At 38.3% G+C, this 19,623-nt stretch overlaps 1 protein-coding gene across 1 annotated transcript in view; it reads right to left on the bottom strand.

The window, feature by feature from the left end:
- KIAA0825 (KIAA0825 ortholog) overlaps positions 1–19,623 on the bottom strand; it is a 385,059-nt gene that overhangs the window by 236,788 nt on the left and 128,648 nt on the right. The window contains exon 13 of the mRNA XM_019428780.2: positions 12,902–13,012. Within this exon, the coding sequence (XP_019284325.2) occupies positions 12,902–13,012 (111 nt within the window). The remainder of the gene's footprint in view (positions 1–12,901; positions 13,013–19,623) is intronic.

Below are 19,623 nucleotides of genomic sequence, written 5' to 3'. Positions count from 1 at the left end.
TGGAGCACTGGCAGTAGGGGCAGGCCTACTTGATATCATTTCTCTTCTGTCTGTGCCTTTGTGCCCTTACAGGTCCACCTTGGCTGCCACCCATGCAATGAAATCCTCACAACACTTTACTTACCTTAATCCCACCCATCCCTCAATTTGCAGCAAAAACATCACTTTCTCTGTTCAGTCTTCACTAAAAATTTCTCTTCATAGGAGTTTCTATCACTCTAAATTAAAGCACTTATGGCAATTATACACATTTTAGCACTTTATTATTTCATCAAGTAAAGCTTTATCTGTCCACTCAGAGTCAGGCCTTGTCAGGATGCTCGTTTTATAACCCCAAAGCTCCCACCAGCAAACTAAGCTCATTTAAGGGCGCTGTAAATGTTAACTGATTGACTCATATGCTCACAGATGGGTAGGCAAACTCTTTTTAAAAAAGAAGATACTTTGTCACAAGGCTGATTTGAGCAGTGAGAGGATCTGAAGATATAAAATGAAATTTCAAAGCACCTTCCCTTGGTTTGGCTTGGGTTGGCTTGTGTGGCATCTCACAACATTATGATGCAAAATCCTTCAGCCTTACATGAACTTTGGACCCACCCAAAGTGAGATTCTCTGATAACATAACTTAAAACACAGAAATTCCTTGGGTAATTGATTGGTCACTTAGCCAGGAAAACTCCTGTCCTAGGTGGGTGCTGAAGAGAGAAGCGGGGAGTTAAACTTAACTCTCAGGCCAGAGGAATCAAGGCCTTCAGTTGAAGATTTCTGAATTACTTTGGGTACTCCCAGGCTGGTCTGGCCCTTGCAGAAGTTCCAAACATAGTACCAAAGGATTACACTAGGTGAGTCCTTTGACTGAAACACTAAAGCAAATCTTCACAATGGCTGTCCCTATTCCCATCCTAACTCCCAGGTGCTGACTTCTGGGAACTTGCTTGGGCTTCAGTAGATGAAAAGTAACTAGTTGGTAGTAAGTTATATATTAAAAGTGACTTAATTTTTAAACATGTCCTACCTATATATTTCACTTGAGTTGAATGCTGATTTAAAGATACTTTTAATAAACTGAAAGATTTAGTTTGATGGAGTATTGAAAAGGAGGGGATTGTTGAGAGACAAGCTGAAGAAGAAGATAGGAGCCAGATCATGGAGGGCCTTATTAGGCAAAGTGGGGATCTGGGACTGGTTGAAGAATTTAAGGCACATGAGTTTCCTGATCTGGCTATAGTGTGGAGAGTGGATTGGAGGGGGTTAGTGTATTTGCTCAGCCCTTTAGACGTGTAATAAAACAAAATAATTTGAAGGTCATTTCATACTACTACATCTGAATACCTGGTTATAAATAAAACCCCTCATTTACCAGATGGGAAACTGTGTGTTGAAATGTACCTCAATTCTTGGATCTTTCAACTTATCACAGATTTTGAAATGTACAGTAGAATGACTCACTATGAGGAAAAATAAAATATTACAAACATTCCTCAATCACTAAGCTCCGAGTAATAAATGCATTGAGGAGTCTGTGTTGGGCATATGGAGAAGCATATGTTCCCTCATCCTTTGAGCTGGTAGAGCTGTGAATGTGAGATTAGCCTCACAAAAAATGACAGAAAGGGAAATTTTATACATATATATATTTTATATTTTTGTTTCAAATATGTACATGTTGAATTCCAGTATAATACAAAGAAAGAGAACAAAAATTTATAAATCCACTGGAACTCATAAAACTTATCCTGGGAGACAAGATGAATTTATGGCTGGGTTTTTTTAGGCTTATACTCTAATAAGTGCTACATTTCTGGGGCATGAATTACCCTAAAGAATTTTTCAAGTCCTAGTAGTAAGAAGCAATATAATAATAGGGTTCAATCATTACTGGTTATGAAACTAACAAATTATTTTTACAGAATCTTCATGCAAAACCTAAGCTGTATTTGGGTGTGTTTACTTTATGGAAGCTCATCAGGTAGTTCACTTGTAATTACTGCAATTTTTTTAGTATGAACTCATACTGTAGTAAAAAGTTAAAAAAAAAAAAAAACTTAGCTGTGCCAGTATGTACGGGCTTGACTTCCAACCATGGTTGTGCATGAGGCACAGAACAAGAGAAGGCTCTGTAGCAGGTTCAGACTGCATGACCATGGGATCCACTGATCCTACTATATATGTTTCATGCAGATGCTGTCAGACTCGGAACACATTGGAATGGACTCTAAAATTCACATCTTGGGAATAACACCCAGCAATGTTGGGGCACTGTCCTTCAGGATTTGATATTTACTTTGAACCAATAGCCATTATATGGTACTATGTCCCTAAAAGATAAACTACACGAGTCTGGGAGTCAAGAGTAAAATTAAAAGGGGCCCCCCCTCACTGGTGCTCCTAATGATCCACTTGGGGAATCTGTGTTTTCCATTCCCACAACTCCCCATAAGTCCTGGAGGAGTAGAGGTTCTGGTTTCCATGGTGGGGTGAGCTGGAGTACACACACCTCTACCAGGGTACCATCAAGAATCCCAATAAACTTAATGTTACAGCTGCCATCTGGTCATTTGTGGCTTCCCATGCCAGCAGTCTAGCAGGCAAAGAAAGGAGTTATTATATTGGCAAGGGTAATGAACCCTAATTATTGAGGAAATGGAGTTGCTATTGCATAAGGGGAGCAGGGAGGAGTATGTCTGTGACTCAAGGGATTCACCAGGGCAGCTCTCAATGCCCTCCTGAATGTTAATAATCATAACCAGGACGCAGAAATAACAACATTCTGGTAAAGGAATGGTAGCCGGGGGTTCAACTCCTCAAGGATGAATGTCTCAGTGACTCCACTGGGCAAGCAACATAGCTCAGCAGATGTGATTGTCGAGGGTGAGGAGAAGTTGGAATAAGTCACAGAAAAATGTAATGATGATTATCATTTGCAGACTCGGGAATAATTGTAGTAGGAGATACTCTAGCTTGTCCCATTAACGCTACTGCAGTATTTTTTTAAAGCTGCTTTAGCCAGGCATCACCTTGAAGAATCAATGGTAAGACTCAGAGAAATTAACATGGGTAATGAGTGGATTTCAGTAATGTAAGGGGTACACCAAAGCAGGTGTTGTTAATGTCCCCACATTCTCTTGTCCTTACCACTCACTTGACCTGGCCTGCATTTCTCTGCCTTCCAGCAAGACAAGTTGGAAGTGCCAGTGAATTAACAGCCCCAGAGCAGCCTTCAACCAATGACTGATGGAAGTTGCCATATAAATGCCTCAGTATCCTTGCTCCCTTGGTGGGATAATGCTGAGATATATGCCTTCCACAATGGCTCCAAGAATTTCCCCAGAAGGTTTAAGTTCTGGTTATTCCTTCGGTAGTTGGCTTGATTACACGAATCTTTATTTACTGTCTTTCTTTCTTCGTCCCACTTACCCACTCCCCTTCCAGGGTTTCCTCCACTTAGAAAATAAACTACTTTCACTTGAATCTTTGTCTCTGGGTCTGCTTCTTAGGGAAATCTAAAATAAGACATGCATAGAGACACTTTGAATTCACCTCACTTAATCTTTGTTTCAGGAATACTGAGAAACTACTCAAAGGTCATTGAATTAATAAATATAGCTACTGGACTCTGAACCCAGGTCTTTCTGACCCATGTTCATTCCTGTACTCCATGTTGCTCTCAATTCAACCTGGTTGATATTTGGTGGGTAAGTTATATTTTCCAGCATTGAGCATGTTCGACTCTATTCAACCTCCTGATTGAAGACACCATCTTTTTGACCCAAAATCAAGTTTGTGGTCTCAAGGCTGATTCCCAAATTGGAGCCATGTTATTCAAGGTATCTAGGAGCTGATTTCAACCAGATGGTTCCTGTCATGGATTGCTGGACCAAATTTATACCAGAGGCCATAAGTTACATGATTCAGAGAACAAAGGCAAGGGCACGACTAAAGAGAAATGGACAGTAAAAGCCTTCAGTGAGAAAACAAAAACAGAAGAGAAGCCCTGTTTTACTGTACTATTCTTGGCTTTCCAAAACTGATCTTTTACAATCTTCCTAGGTAAATAAGTAAATACAAATATTTAAAGCAATTTTGTCTTCTTTCTCTAGGAAAATAACTTTAGTACCAGAGGAAAATAGTTCAGGGAAAAAACCCAAGTCAAGGCTCTATGATCTTTATAATTAAAGGTGATTCAATAAACAGAAATCATACAAGGTTCACCTGCACATTTACATACAGCATTTGCCTCGCTTTTTAATAATTCTGTTCACTTAAGTAGATTTACACTTCTAAAGGGTCTCATTTTTTTTTACAGTTGGTTGTATCTACATTATCTGTGTACAAATTAGAGGGCAGGTGTTAAAACTATGAGGAGCTGTGTTATGTCCTGATTTTAGCAAAATTAAACTTTTTAGTTGGGATGACCCCATTTCCCCCAAATCACCAAAAGATATTAGTATCCAAAACTCATAGCCCAGATCCACACTTTAATATTACATAGGTTAGTGTATGCTACTTCTTAAAATATATAAAATCTAATTTTAATATTTCTACATATCAACCATCACTTTTGGACTCCCCTTGAAGTGCTAATTTAGCGACTGAGTCACGAGACACTGGACACTACTGAATCACTCAGTCATCCATTTTGAGGAGCAGAAGTTAGCTCTCTAGCACCTTTAATTGTTATTGGTCCCTGTCTACCAGATAATAAATGCCTGTTACAAGGAGTTCAAGAAACGTCTCCCTTGGCATCACGTTTCAGATAACTGAGGCTCAGTAAGAAAGTGGTTCAATATTCTATTCACTTTACACATTTATGAAGATTCATTTTCATATGTTTGGGTAACTGATAAAATCTGCCACTTTCTGAAACATATACGAGCACAGCAGTACCGAATGACTGTTTAGTAAGTACTGATGTGATGAGGCATGTTAGCTCATTTAATTAATCCTCACGACTCTCGTAGGAGAGCGTCTCAGAAGTCAAGGAAGGAAGATGTTTCAAGATGGAAGAAGTATTGCAAGCTGTTTGCAAGTAGATCAGTAAAATTGTACTGATGTATGTTTTAACTTTTCCTCCAAAATATAAATATTTCCTATACAAGGAGACTGAAGTTCATATAAGTTAAATAATTTTCCAAGATCACAAAACTATAAAAGTCTATAAATCATGTCTGTCTCATGTGAAAACCCATTCTATTATCTCATTGCTGGCTCTAACGCTATATTCTCATTTACATAATACCTTTAAACCATAATAGAAAAGGGAAGATATGAATAAATATCTAGATATATCAAGTAACTAGTTCATTGGACATTTTAGCTTCTTTTAATAACGGATCCACAGACATGCGACTTTCTAAAAAACCTTTTCAATGATCCAGGTGCTTGTTCGCTCACACTCTGGAACAACCACTTAAGAGCTTTGGTGTTAAAAGGCTCTCATTTCTCCTTCCCTGACTGTTGGCTCCAAGTCAAAGCTTGGCACCTCATCAGAGTACAAGATCTCTAAGCTCTTTTCCTGAGTCCTGTGGAACAGGCTGTCAGAAGCAGCTGGGAAACCAAAACTCTTTTTTGTCTTCCTCCCCAGATGTTTTATCCTAAGGATACTAGAAGCCACCTCCTCAATAAGACCATGCTTCCTGTGCCTGCGCTTTACCATTCAAATCAAATGTTTGAAAAGAGCTCCATGTACCATTTAGCCTGGCAATATCTGAAACAATATTATAATGATTCATGTGTTCCTTCATTCACTTATTCATTCAACTACTACTTGCTGGCTGATTTCTACGTGCTAGGCCATGTATACACAACAGTAAGCAAAAACAGTCACTGTATTACAGAATTTAGTGAAGAATATATGTATAGTTTAAATGACCATACAAATAAAGATAAAATTACAACTATAAAAACTCGATGAAGGAAAAGCAAAAAAGATGCTTTTAGAAAATGCAGTGAGGGGCGCCTGGGTGGCTCAGTTGGTTAAGCATCTGACTTTGGCTCAGGTCATAATCTCGCAGTTCGTGGGTTTGAGGCCTGCATCGGACTCTGAGCTGACCGCTTGGAGCCTGGAGCCTGCTTCGGATTCTGTGTCTCCCTCTCTCTCTGCCCCATCCCCACTCACATTCTGTATCTCTCTCTCTCAAAAATAAATAAACATTAAAAAGAAAAAGAAGATGCAGTGAGAAGTGAACCAGTTTTTGTGGTTGATAAAAGGCTTCCATACAGAGGTCACACTGGAGCTGAGATATGAAGATAAGTTGATATTAACTAGGTGAAAGAGAATAAAGACATCTCAGGGAAAGGGGAAAAGCATGTGCAAAGATCCTGTGGCAGAAAGGAGTGTGGCACAACAAAGAAATGTAAAAAGGCTAATGTCTGCAGAGCAGAATCACAGGATAGTATGGTGTCAGAAGAGGTTGCAGAGGTGGGTAAGCCACACCTACGTAAGTCTTATAGGATGCTAAATGTTTTTGTTTACACTTAAGGACACAGAAGAATTCATGGAAAGTTTTTAAGCCATGAATGTGAAATGATAAAAATTTAGTTTTGAAAATAGATTTGGATTTAAGGAATCTCTGGCTGCAGTTCAGAAAACATTGGACATAGGAGTCAACATACATATAGGAAGAAAACTAAGAGGTCACTGCAGTTACTGAGGAGAAAGATGATTGTTAGGACTAACGCAAAGGTGGGCAATGGACAGCAAATACTAGGGGTTAAAGTAAATGAGACTTAGCAATGGACTGGATATAGTAGGAGAGAAAGAGGGAGGTATTCAGGTTGTCTCCCATGTCTCTGGCTTGTACAACTGCATAGAGGTACCATCATCTAAACAGGGAATAAAAGAAGGGGAGCAGTTTGGAGGAGAATATCCTAAGTCCAATTTTGGTCATTTTGAGTTTGAGGTGTCTTTGTGATCACCAGGTGCAACCCTCAGGAAGGCATTCAGGTATGGCTGGCACCCATGGATATACGGGTCTGTAGTCCCAGGAGAGGCAAAAATTAGAGACTTGAATCTGAGGGCACACAAGGAGTACAGGAAGCCACAGGCATGTTTCAGTTCACCTGGAAAAGTTCTGCAACAGAACACTAAAGACGTTCGATATTTCATGGCCAGGTCTATCTAGGGAGATGAACTGGCAAAGGAGACAGAGAAAAAGCAACAGAAAAGGAGGAAGAAGATTGGGAGAATATGTCAGGAAGAATTGGGAGAGCATCTCAAGATGGAAGAAGTGGTTAATGGTATGTGTAGTTATTTGAGGAAAGGGGCTTTGTCTCCAACTTCATTGTCTACCTCTTTCCTCACCGTTAACACCTAGCACAGTGCCTTACTTGGAGAAAACATTTTAAATGCATTTATTGAGAAAATGAATAAACATCTCTTGGTGAACTGGATAAAAGGAAAGACCCACAAAGCATATAATATAATGAAGCCAAAAGTTAATATATTTAGGGAGGGAAAATGTATATAAATATAAAACAGGATTACACTGTGTAAAAAAATAATAGAAACAAAAGCAGAGTGGAAAGAAATATCGGCAGCTCAGAATGGACTGGCCACAAATCCAAACATCATGTTGTCATCATAAAAGAAAATGAGCAGTGTAAAATGAATGGGCTGTTTACTCACACTGATTACGTTACTTGGTTTCAGTGTGCAGTTATGACCTACTTAGGTAAGGAAGACTGGAAAAATATTAGGAAATATTTAAAGAACCACAAGAAGATGAAAGTTTGGAAAATAATAAAAAGCATTATAATATAATGGCATAATTGACTAAGATGGTATTCTTCCTTGAACATTTATATGAAAGCACAGTATGGTGTCATAGTATTAACCTTGAGATTAATATATTCTCCACATGCCTCAGTTTAATCTAGTATGAAACTGATTACCCTTTCTAAATCAACTCACATTGTTAGCCTATGCCAGTGCTAGGGATAATGAATACAGTACATTTCACTTACTGCTTTGAAAATACATTTATTTTCCCTAAAGCAAACTCTTCTAAACTCTATTCCAGGGATTCTGGGAGAACATGAAACATTCTATTTTTACCAATTTATATACTTCATGGGCTTTTGCTAGTAATCCTACAGACAAATTGATGGTCCATACAACTGTGTATGCATTTGTAACTCTTATTTTAAGTCTTAATTTCATGTCCTCCTCCTTGCTTTGCTTCTTCCTTCTCACCTACTTTTAATTCATTATCCTAATATATTTAATACTTGTTAAAGACCAACTTAAATCCTTTCTAAAACAATGCACATGTGCAAATAAATAAGCAAATAGGTGAATAAGTTACTAAGATCCTTCATAATACTAGATATTTCAGTCACCTCTACCCTCAGACGTACCTTTTCTAAAAAAGAAAAGCCTAATATATTTTTAGTTTAGCATCATCCAACCCATGTGTTTCCCTGAACAGTTCATTTTAGTTGCTAAAGTGAGGAATGGAGTTTTGAAGAATAATTTGGGGGTGAAAAAACATACAGAAACAGCAGGTGTATGTGAGGGAAATGGATGGAAAGGTGGAGATTAAAAAAAATGTTTTTTAACATTTATTCATTTTTGAGAGACAGGGCGCAAGCACAGGAGGGGCAGAGAGAGAGGGAGACACAGAATACGAAGCAGGCTCCAGGCTCGGAGAGCTATAAGCACAGAGCCCGACGTGGTGTTCGAACTCACAAACCATGAGACTGTGATCTGAGCCAAAGTTGGATGCTTGACCAACTATGCCACCCAGGTGCCCCATGAAAGGTGGAGATTTTTAATGTCACATGATGGTGGTCTAGGAATTCACACTGCAATGTGTCACAAGTATGAATCAATATGTTGAGTTATTTTGAAATATTTTCATTGCTTCTCTGGGTTCCTGTGACTATTCCACTGTTCTAAAAGTGTTAGATCTCAGGTCACATGGATCCTGTCTTTCTGGGCATATTCTGTGGACCTGTTAGAGAATAATTATCAGGGAGTATTGCCTTCATGGTAGGAGAGCTCATCCTGTACCTTGTATGGAGAATTTAGAAAGGCAAAAAGGAGAATAAAGGTATTACAAGAAAAGAAACTAATGAAGGTCTGAAGCTGAGAATAAAAAATAATAAAAGTGAAAAGTATGGAGTAAGTGTGTCTTAAAGACAAGAGAGACTAACAACTGGAGTAGAGAAAGCTGTTGGGTGCTCCAGAAAATGAGCCAGCCCTGTGGGCCAAGTGGAAGCTACAACAGATTTTTGAGCAGGAGAGTGATATAATGAAAACAGTACTTGAAACATGTTAAATAGTATTCAGATGGACTAAGCTTGGTGTAATGGGTTGGAGAGAAAGGATGGTTCTAAGAGAACAGTCAAGAAAAAATCAACTGAACCTGATAATACACGAGGAACAGGCAAAGAACCAGCTCAGTATGGAAACTATAATCAAGATTGCTACCCTACATGTGTTTCAGAATGATGACACTCCTAATACAAAAGACACCATGCAGAAAGGACAAGGGAAGATTGGAAGGAAGGATCAGTTGAGGACATCATAGTAGATCTCCAGTAATACAGTGGGTCATTTGAGAAATACGAGCAGCCAGACATACAATGTTGAGGGTAAAGGTAAGTGCTTAGAGCTAGAGACGCAAAGCTGGAAATCATCTGCATAGAGATTATAGGATAAGCCATGTGAACAAAAAAGCAATAAAAAATGGGTTTCTTTTTGTTAAAAAAAATTTATATTAATAAAGACGGTCCTGACTTTCGATGGTTCGACTTACGATTTTTTAGCTTTATGATGGTGTGAAAACAATAGGCTTTTAGTAGAAACCGCACATCAAGTTTTGAACTTAGATCTTTCCCCGGGCTAGCAATATGCTGTACAATATGGAGCTGGGTGGTGGCAGAGAGCAGCAGCTCGGGCAGCCGTGCGGTCATGGGGTGAACAACCCAGATGCTCACAACCACTCTGTACCCGTTCAGCCATTCCATTTTTCACTTTCAGTAAATAGTCAAGATATTACATGAGATATGCATCACTTTGTTATAAAATAGGCTTGTGTTAGATGATTTTGTCCAATTGTAGGCTAATGTGAGTGTTCGCACCACGTTTAAGGTAGGTAAGGCTGAGCTATGATGATTCGTAGTTTAGGCACGTTAAATGCATTTGTGACTTAACAATATTTTCAAACTTATGATGAGGTCATCAGGATGTAACCCCATCACTAGTCCAGGAAGATCTGTAAAATTAAATTGTTTTCATTATATGAAATACAGAAAATAGGTAAAATGATACATATAAAAATCAAAATTGCTTGCAATCCTACCATATAAAGATAAAAACTATAAGCTCCCTAGCATATATCCTTTCAAGATTTGTTTTTACATACATGCTTTTTTAAAGTTTTTTTTTTGTTTGTTTATTTAGGTTTATTTGTTTTTGAGAGAGAAAGATGGAGAAAGCAAGAGAGACAGTACGTGGGAGTAGGAACAGAGAGAGAGGGAGGGAGAGACTCTCAAGGAGGTTCCGTGTAGTCAGCTCAGAGCCTGATGCAGGGCGTGAAGAACTGTGAGATCATGACCTGAGCCAAAATCAAGAGTCAGACATTCAACTGACTGAGTCACTCAGGCACCCCTCTATACATACTTTTTAATGCTATATGTAAATAATATGGCATAGTTCAACACTTTCAATTCTATCCCACTTTCCAATAACTGTTCATCCCCTGGGAAACATGGGTCTCACATCCAGCAAGCTTGAGGAATCCACACACTAGATCCTTCCCCTGGACATAAACACTATAGATTAGTATGTAAGAGCCCCATAAAAGAGTCTTTACATAGTAAATAACTGACAATCTTAGACGTTTCACGCACACCTGTTAACATCTTTCTGAATATGTGCTCTCTAGTTGAGAAGCTTAGGTTCACCGTCCGCCTCCCAGCTTTGATGTCTTCAGAAAGTCGTTACTTACACATCACTGTACTCTTCATGAAAGAAGCACAGGAATACACACAGACTGGTGAGATATTTAAAAGAGACAATGTGCATGAAGCACCTAGAATGTCTGGTATATAGTTATCATTCGAAAAACTGGGCCAGTTTTGATGTCATAATCACTAACTGTAGCTTCCCTTTAACTATAAATCATAATTATTTGTCATTTTAATATTTTTCAATATCAACCCTTTTAATGACTCCATAGTAGTGTATCATATGACTGTCCTATAATTGACTTGTCTCATTCTATATTGTGGGACATTCATTTCCATTTTTTGTCTTTCAGAAATAATGTTTCCGCAGATATCCTCACATATAAAGCTTCATCAGCAGTTCTGATTAATTCCTTATGATTGATTCCTAGAAATTTCTGGGTCAAGGGGAATAAATATTTTTAAGGTTTTTGACACAGCTTACTAAAAAGTCCTCCAGAAAGCGTGTACCAAACTGCATTTCTGAGTAGTGACTAAGTAGTGACCCTCATGTGCTAATGTCTGTGTTGGATAATAGTGGAGATTGATTACTACACAGAAGCAGACAGAAAGAAAAGTCTTATTACATTTATACTTGCTGCAGGTATAGAAGAAAGAAAGAAGTTAAACATAAGAAGTAGCTGTTTGAAAGATAAACCCATTTCCATGCTGACTTTCCAGGCCTCTTTCTAGGCTGAGCGACCCTGAAGGGCAAGTCTTATAGAGCAATGCCTAAAGTTATAGATGGTTAGAGAGCATAGATTATAGACCTAGGACCTAGGTCTATAGGATATATAGGATGTAGGCTCTACAGCATATAGATTATAGATCAATGGTTATAGATTAAGATGAAAGTGATACTACTAAAAGATTAAAGCAACTTCTTATTTGTGCAATAATGAATTTTAAAGAGTCAGCTCTTTGCTTTTCAATGACATAAGAGTCTATTTACATGCAAGCTGCTCAGTACTGAAATGACAGGGTACTGAGGGCATTCCATTTCTAGGAATCAATCATAAGGAGTTAATCAGAGATGGTGAAAATGTTTTATTTGTAAGTGAAGTAACAAAAATACACTTGAATATAGAGTCTTATGGGTCACTGACCTCGGATTCCCCATTACCTATACGGAGACAGCAACTTAATAGGTCAACAGGGTATATCTATTGTATTTATGGAGACTTTGTGTAGGAGGTTTACACACCCTTATTCCTGGGTATGACTCTTGTTCCTCAAGAGTGAGATACACTCAGTAAATTTAGAGAGTGAAATCATGGATAGTGTATTTCCAAGGTGCATCAAGAATGTATGGTGATTAACAATATCTCCTTCAGCTACACATGATATATTTATTCACAGATACCAAGCAAAGGTCCTCTCCAATGATATATTCAGTGAAGAATCAAACTGACACTCTATATAATGCCACCAAATGTCATCAGATTATTCTGGAAGTATATTTCATGCTTTAAATGATTTTTCTTATGTTTAAATGCTGTTAATTAAATAATAAAAGTTAAAGACCCTATTCTTAATTTTAAAGTTTCTCCTCTCTCAACTTTTACCTAAGGCTCTGAGTTAGTTAAATGAATTATCCAGTTTTGCTGTCTTTTTTTTTTTTTTGATACTTAGTTGTAGTACTGTCAAATCCCCAGTCATAGATCAAAAAGGATAAATTGTAAGATGGCTAAGCAATTAGAACCACTAAATTCCAAAAATTAACAATTTGCCATTATATCAGTAAAACTATGTTAGTAAATGATTATGTAGTTTGTATCCTGGATTCTTGAGCTAATAAAAAAAGAAGTAATACTTTTTACTTACCTATATAATATAAAATTTTGTAAGTTCTTTTTGTGAGATGCATTTCCCTCAATGAGTAAAAGTTTCTCCTAAACTTGAAAGAAATCACCGAATTTTACACAGTAAAGCATTTAGAGGTTCTCACCTGAGTAAAGAAGGGTAGAAATGTGATATGCAAGAAAACCAATGTAATGGTTGCTTAAAAAATGGTTTCATGGAATTTGAAGCAGAGTCATCCATGCCATGCTGAAAAGTCCTGGGGAAATAAAATAATTATTTCATAATATACAGAAAACATTACCCATGAAGACCATCAAAACTTTTTATTCTCACTTAGTCAAAGTTAATGATTTTACACAAAATGATATCGTGTTAGAATGGACAATGCATTCATCCACTTGGAATCTGTGTTAATAGGTAACACAGAGGCCCCCATATAGCAATCCTTATACTTAGAAAGGTCTGACAATATCATCATTATATTATAATTCTCATTATAAAATTTGTCAAACATAAATGTATAAAGAATAGGACACTAAATACCATTTCTATCTCCCTCCTCAACCTAGATCCAATAAATGTCAATATTTTGTCATATTTGCTTCATTTATGTAAGATGTTTAGCATAAAGATACCTCTCTTTATTATTTAAAGTGATTTATAAATACTAAACAATTAATGAGAATTTATAATTAATTCTGTATGCTCCTAAGAGCCTATAGAGAGCTTATAAAGAAGAATTTAACTGTAAAATATATGACTATGATTTCAAAATTAGAACAATTTGGCCAGAATATCTGGTTTACAACTATCTTTGGAGAAGTGACTATAACATTTTTCTTGGTTGGCCCAAATTCAACAATAAATCTTGAGGTAATAAGAAAGAATTTGCTACATAAAATCTTTAGTAGATAGCTTGGTTAATAAAATTTTTATCATAACAGGAGACTATACTTGCCTACATGGAGTGAGGAATAACAACTGGGAATATTTTAGAAATGGAATTGTTTGAAGTGGTACTCTTTTTATATATAGTACAGGAACAACAGCGTCTTTAAATAATATGTAGAACAGAATTCCATTCTGAAAACCCTTCTTACCTTTTCATTCCATATCCTGCTTCTTATAATATCACACTTTCCAAATTTGACCTAACTCTTCTCAGTCTGTCTTGCCAAATTGAACACCTTCTAATTAAATATACTTCAACATTTTTTAGACTTTAATATATCTCTTCTTTGAATATTTATTTATTTATTTATTTATTTATTTATTTATTTATTTATTTTTGAGAGAGAGAGAGAGAGAGAGAGAGAGAGAATGAGCAGAGGAAGGGCAGAGGGAGAGAGAGAGACAGAGAATCCCAAGCAGGTTCCATACTGTCAGTGCAGAGCCTGGTGTGGGGGTTGAACCCACGAACTTTGAGATCATGACCCGAGCTGAAATCAGGATTAGGAGTCTTAACTGACTGAGCCACCCAGGGGCCCATAATATATCTCTTCTTTGAAAGCCATTTTTTTTTTTTACTAATTTTTTTTTTTTTTTTTACTAAATTTCAGAAAGAACAAAAGTTACTAGATAGGCTTCAAAATGAGGCTGTCATATTTCCAAACCTTACATTACACTGTGTGAACCAAGCAGAAGCTTAGATCAGGATCCTAGGATACGCTTTTCTAAGGAGTATGGACTTTGTGCCAGCAGTGAGGAATCACTGAAGACTTTAGAGCATGGGAGTTATATCAGCTATCTTATATTTTCAAAAAATCACTTGTGCAATAGTGTGGAGTGTTGACTAAAGAGATCAAGGCTAGGGAAGATCAGGCAGAAGAGAACAATGTCCTAAACCAAAGTAAGAGGCAGAGGAGACAGGGAGTAGGAGACAAATATAAAAAATATAAAATTAATAGAATCAACGATATTCATTCCCTAAAGACATGGGGTTGGAGATGGCACAGGGAGAAGGTAGAAGGAGAAGGGCTAAGGGTTAAGAGAAACCTGGGATGGCTCGAAGGCATTTTACTTAGTTTCAGATATGTTGAGGGAACTGCAGGAATTTGAAGTATATCCAAAGAGAGACACCCACTTGAAACTTAGATTTGCTGATGTAACATATACAAGAGATATCTAGGGGGAAGATATTGATGTGGAAGTCATTAGCATAATGGCAAAGCCAAGGGGATGGCTGTGCCATTACCCAAAAGAAAGTGTAAAAGGAAAAGAGATGGTCTGGAACACACTGACAATTAAAGGATGAAGCGAGAAAAAGAAGCACTCAAATGAAACCAAGAAGGAATAATCAGAGATGCAGGCAAAGAGCCAGGAGACAGTGATGTTAGGTAAACCAAGGGAAGAAAAATGGCCAGTAGTGATAAAAGCTGCACAAAGGGTAATTGAACGTAGGGACAAAGATTTGAGTTAGCTACTGGGTAGGCATGGATGACCTGGCCCACGTTTTTTGTTTAGCATGATGAGGGCAGTTGCAGTGCATTGAACGAATGGTAGGTGTGAAAGTGCAGACAATGAGTGCATACTACATTTAGAAAGGAAACATAGGGGCACCTGGGTGGCTCAGTCGGTTAAGCGGCCGACTTCGGCTCAGGTCATGATCTCGCGGTCCGAGAGTTCAAGCCCCGCGTCGGGCTCTGTGCTGACAGCTCAGAGCCTGGAGCCTGTTTCAGAATCTGTGTCTCCCTCTCTCTGACCCTCCCCTGTTCATGCTCTGTCTCTCTCTGTCTCAAAAATAAATAAACGTTAAAAAAAAATTAAAAAAAAAAGGAAACATAAAAATAAAGAAAGAATTTTTTTTTTTTTTTTTTTAAGTAGGCTTCACACTCAGCACAGAGCCCAGCGAGGGGCTTGACCCTGAGATCAAGACCTGAACTGAGATCAAGAGTTGGGTGCTTAATTATCTGAGCCACCCAGGTGCCCCCAAAAGAATATTTTTAAATATAAAAGAGTCTTTGGAGAAAGAGTCAGAAGACAGAAAGAGTATTTAAAAGACTACAGCTACGGAGTAGGAGGTAAATGTGATCGAGAGCTCAGGTGAAAATATTTGTTTTGGTTGGGAAAAGAGATACATTGATCAAAGGATTTAGAGGGAGTAAGGATCGAGATAATTATTAAAATGGAAATGAGAAGTTAAAGTACATTCATGATGATCTAGGTTTTCTCAGAAAAGTATAGGGGCAAAGTCATCTGCTAACAAATAGTGGGATAGGGCAAGGTGGAGGGTTTGCTAAAGTGGAGGAGGATGGAAGAGAAAGCCACCCAGATGTAAGACAAACACTGGAGTTATCAGAAAGTACAAAAGGCCAGCTAAGTGAATGTCATGGGCAGTGTTCCAAATTCTGGATGGAGAGGCCAAGAAAGTGAGGGAAGAGAGAAGGGATATGCACTAGCAAGGGAGCTAGGAAGGGTTGGTACTGGCATAACGTGAGAGGAGAAGCAGCAAGCATTCTGGAAAGAGAGAAGACCTCATAGGAAAGCAGTCTGGAAGAAAAGGATGGGACAAGAGATGAAGGGCTTGATGAGAGACCAGTAGGGATCGGGGGCTGTGGTATTGTAACCTCTGCCCATTCTACCACCTACATGATTGAGCCCTTTGCATAAAGTCCGTTCTAATTATCGGGGGGGGGGGGGGCAGTTCATTTCTCCAAGAATGAAAACCTTACCTAGAAAGTACTCTCTGCCATGGTCAGCTGGCTCTCTAGACTGCTCTACCTCAAAACCTTATAAAAAGTCTTCCCTGACTAAGAAATTTTCTATCTCACCACCTCATCCCTGTCTATGGTCTTATTTTGCTTTGTTTCTTCTTAGGACTTAAGTCTACCTCCGATCCTCTTACATTTATTTTTTTTGCTGTCTGCTCTGTACCCAAGGGGAGGGTCACTGAAGATTATCTAGAGGCAGTGCACGGGCACATGCAGGAGCTCTGGAGCCAGACAGACTGAGTTTGTATTTTGGTGTTTTGGGTGGGCTTTTTATTGGACACACAGTGTGGTTTGACAATTTATTCAGTTTCAGTTTTCTCATTGGTAAAATGGTAAAAAAGAAATAATAACCACCTCACGAGGTCAGCGTGATGATTGAGATAATGCACATAAAGGACCTAGAAAGTGTATGTACATAATCCAGGACCAACATATGTAACATATTATCAGCATGAAAACAACGGTTGTAAACACTTCTTAAGAAGGTCTACAACTATCTCAGAGTCTAAATGGTTGCCTAATACAGTTTCATCCTTGAGATTAGAAAACAATAATGGAGAATCTAAGGATAATGGAATGGTTATTTGGAATGGTGTGAAAACTTTTCAGACCACAAACCACTGGCAATACGGTATTTCCCAGAACACTTCTGCCAGTACCTAAGCTCTTTTATTCCGCTCATGGTTTCTCAGTCATCCCGGTAATAGTAGGGTTATTTGGCTATAAGAAATGTTATGGCAGATGTTTATGGTCTCAGAGGGGGTGGGATCTGTATAAGCATTTAATTCCACAGCAAGATCCCAAATTAGTGTCATTATTCTGGAGAGTATAACAGGGTGAAAATTGGCCCACAAGCCTCAATGGGGGAATGAAATGATGAGCTGGCTATTAGATAACCTCTAATGATGTTTTGGTATACACTTAAAAGAGAGGATGCTCTAAATAATTCATAGTGGAGAATAAAACACAATCATATGAGCCACAGAGTTATATTTTCCACAAGACTTAAAAGAACTTTGATACAGCAAATTTAAATACTCTTTAAAAAATAAGTAATTGTCCATAGGTTGAAGCAAAATACATTTCCTCACATTTCCAAATTAGCAGATTGTAAAGATGTTTTTGCTTAGGGGGAAAAATGTGAATTGGGGGAAATTCCTTGCCTTTGCCCTTCCTCCAGCATCAGCTGGCCTTTGCCCCTTCCCTCTCGCTAACATCAGACAGACTCTGCGGTCTTCACAGCATGCCACTTGGGCCCTCTGCCCCAGATTCAGTCTCTTGTGGGTCTGTGATGTACAAGTATGTTGCCTTCCTTCCTTTCTTCATTAACAAAACTGAATGACTTTTGGGGGCTTATGCAGCCAGCTGCTGCTAGAAAGAAAGAAATCCAATGCACATCAAAAGTGAGAACAACTGATAAGCAAAAAAGAGTTAGCTGGGTTTTACGCTTCTCTTGTGCCACCCTGCTTTTGGCTGCCCTCCCAGGAGAACTCTGTCTCATAATACGATGCTAATGGATTAAATCTCCAGGATGGAATTGAGGCAGCAGAGGGATGTAAGTTTCACAGGGGTGGAGGGGCCAGGCCAGACACCTCACTTCTGTGTCTACCATAGTGCCTAAGCCACCGGAGGTGCTCAAGAAATTAAAGTACCAAGAGAAGACCACAAGTTTAGAAGAAGTAGAATTAGTTTGAAACTGAACTACAGAGATAGCAATGGAATATTCGAGACAATGAAGACATGCAAGCCTTTCTGATGTCTCAAAAATCACAATTAACCATGAACGTGTAGAGAGAGCCAAATTCAATCTACTTCACCATTTTATTTATTTTTATGTTTATTTATTTTTTAAATGTTTATTTATTTATGTAGAGAGAGGAAGAGCAGGCATGCACATCCACGGGGAAGGGGCCGAGAGAGAGAGAGAGAGAGAGAGAGAGAGAGAGACAGAAAGAATCCCAAGCATGCTCTATGCCCGGCATGGACCCTGACACAGGGTTTGATCCCATAACCTAGGCCAAAATCAGGAGTTGGACACTTAACTGACACACCACACAGGTGCCCCATCTACGTCACCATTTTAAACACAGTTCTAAGTCATTATTTTGCTTTCATAATCCAGCATTATCCCTGGGACTATAAATAGTTGCATGAATATCATTCAGTGAGAGAAATTAAGGTAAGACACTTAGGATAAACAATGGCTCCCCACACTTCTCCTGCCCCCTGCCTTATGTTTCTCATGATGAAAATAACTCTTTGAGGTTAGACAATAATGATTTGAATTTGGAAAATGACTGGCACAATGCTTGGACAGACTGTAGGTACACAGCAGAAATTGGTTAAAAAAAAAAAAAAAAGAAAAGAATGGGGCGCCTGGGTGGCTCAGTTGGTTGAGGGTCTGACTTTGGCTAAGGTCATGATCTCCTGATGGTTTGTGGGTTTGAGCCCCACATCACCTTGCTGTTCTCAGCACAGGGCCTGCTTCAGATCTTCTGTCCCCTCCCCCATCCCTCCCCTACTCATGCTTTCTTAAAAATAAATAAAAACATTAAAAACAAAAAAAAGAAAAAAGAATGAACAGTGGCAATGAAGATGAATTTCATGGGCCATCTGTGACAAGCAATCTTGAGTGGTGTATAGCCGAAGGGCAGATGGAGAACAGGACAGATGGTGGTGAGGCAGAATAAGACTGGATCCCAGAAGACAGGGCAGGAACCAGCTAGTCAAAGATTCAGGGCACAGGCCTTCTTCAAAGGTCATGACTAGCCCTTCACCAGTGTTTTACTTTATTACCTTATTAGAATCACATATAAGGCTGTTTGTGATTAGAATCACATATAGGCTTAAACAAAAAAAATAGAAAGTTTATTCAAAAGCAATGTTTAGAGGAAGGGGATTATGGGGGTCATTTAATCTAAACAAAATGGCTAAAACAACTAACTTCCCTTTCTGAATCCTTTTGCATTCTGCCACTTTTTTTTATCATGTTAATTATTTCAATTTTTATTTCTATTCAGTACGTACTTATTTTTTAACAGCTTTATTAAGGTGTCTAATTCATATACCACAAAATTTACTCATTTTGAGTTTACAGCAAAGTGGTTTCTACTATATTCACAGAGTTGTGCAAACTTCATCACTATCTAATTTTATA

Source organism: Panthera pardus, unplaced genomic scaffold, assembly GCF_024362965.1.
Source record: "Panthera pardus isolate Hobbes unplaced genomic scaffold, ASM2436296v1 HiC_scaffold_2, whole genome shotgun sequence".
NCBI lineage: Eukaryota > Metazoa > Chordata > Mammalia > Carnivora > Felidae > Panthera > Panthera pardus.
The sequence above is the reverse complement of the archived record's forward strand: the minus strand, read 5'-3'. Positions and strand labels throughout refer to the sequence as shown.